Below are 946 nucleotides of genomic sequence, written 5' to 3' on the forward strand. Positions count from 1 at the left end.
CTCATTATATACTGAACGATGAAAAATGCTGATGGCTTATGCTGAACCCTCGAATAGGTTCAAATTCTATGCGTGGCGTATGATGAACCTAACGTCATGTTCATTATGCATTGAACTTTGTAGGCGGCGCACGGTGAACCCTTGATGAGGTTCAAGTCTCTAGGTGGCGTGTGATGAACATTTGATCAGACTGGCGTATGTTGAACCCTCGGTTAGGTCCCTAGGTGGCGTATGATGAACCCTAGACTATGTTCATTACATATTGAACTATGTAGGTGGCGTATGACGAACTCTCAATTAGGTTCAAGTCTCTAGGTGGCTGATGATGAACCCCTGTTTAGGTTCAGGTCTCTGAGCCGCTTGCTGAACATTTGATCAGGTATGATGAACCATCGACGAGGTTCAACTCCCTAGGTGGCGCCTGGTTGAACCCTAAAGTGGCGCCTGGTAGAACCCTAAAGTGGCGCCTGGTAGAACCCTAAAGTAGCGCCTGGTAGAACCCTAAAGTGGCACCTGGTAGAACCCTAAAGTGGCGCCTGTTGAACCCTAAAGTGGCGCCTGGTAGAACCCTAAAGTGGCGCCTGGTTGAACCCTAAAGTGGCGCCTGATTGAACCCTCAGGTGGCGCCTGGTTGAACCCTAAGGTGGCGCCTGGTTGAACCCTCAGGTGGCTCAAAGTTGAACCCTCAGGTGGCGCAAGGTTGAACCCTAAAGTGGCGCAAGGTTGAACCCTAAGGCGGCGCAAGGTTGAACCCTACTCTAAGTTCATTACACATCGGGGTTCTTTGAGAGATCCGGATCGCCTTTCAGCCAGGGTGGTTCAACTCGTCCGAACCGTCGTCCTCCGGTGGTCCGCTTGAGCTGCCGAAATCATTAGGTTCGGTTTTTAGCTGTAATCTTTTTTTCATTTCGTCTTTTTTGTTGGCTTCTTCAAATACCGGCCGCCG

At 50.1% G+C, this 946-nt stretch overlaps 2 protein-coding genes across 2 annotated transcripts in view; one reads left to right on the plus strand and one right to left on the minus strand.

The window, feature by feature from the left end:
• LOC119588808 overlaps window positions 1-482 on the plus strand; it is a gene marked incomplete at its 5' end in the record, with an annotated part of 29,673 nt that extends 29,191 nt beyond the window's left edge. Inside the window, 1 exon segment of the mRNA XM_037937455.1 lies at window positions 342-482. Coding sequence (XP_037793383.1) covers window positions 342-482 — 141 coding nt within the window.
• A 64-nt stretch (window positions 483-546) lies between these two features.
• The window catches only part of LOC119588809 (uncharacterized protein DKFZp434B061-like), a 58,268-nt gene continuing 57,868 nt past the window's right edge, over window positions 547-946 (minus strand). Inside the window, exon 3 of the mRNA XM_037937456.1 lies at window positions 547-730. Within this exon, the coding sequence (XP_037793384.1) occupies window positions 547-730 (184 nt within the window). The remainder of the gene's footprint in view (window positions 731-946) is intronic.

The sequence above is a fragment of the Penaeus monodon genome, chromosome 24 (genome assembly GCF_015228065.2).
Source record: "Penaeus monodon isolate SGIC_2016 chromosome 24, NSTDA_Pmon_1, whole genome shotgun sequence".
Classification (NCBI taxonomy): Eukaryota; Metazoa; Arthropoda; class Malacostraca; order Decapoda; family Penaeidae; genus Penaeus; species Penaeus monodon.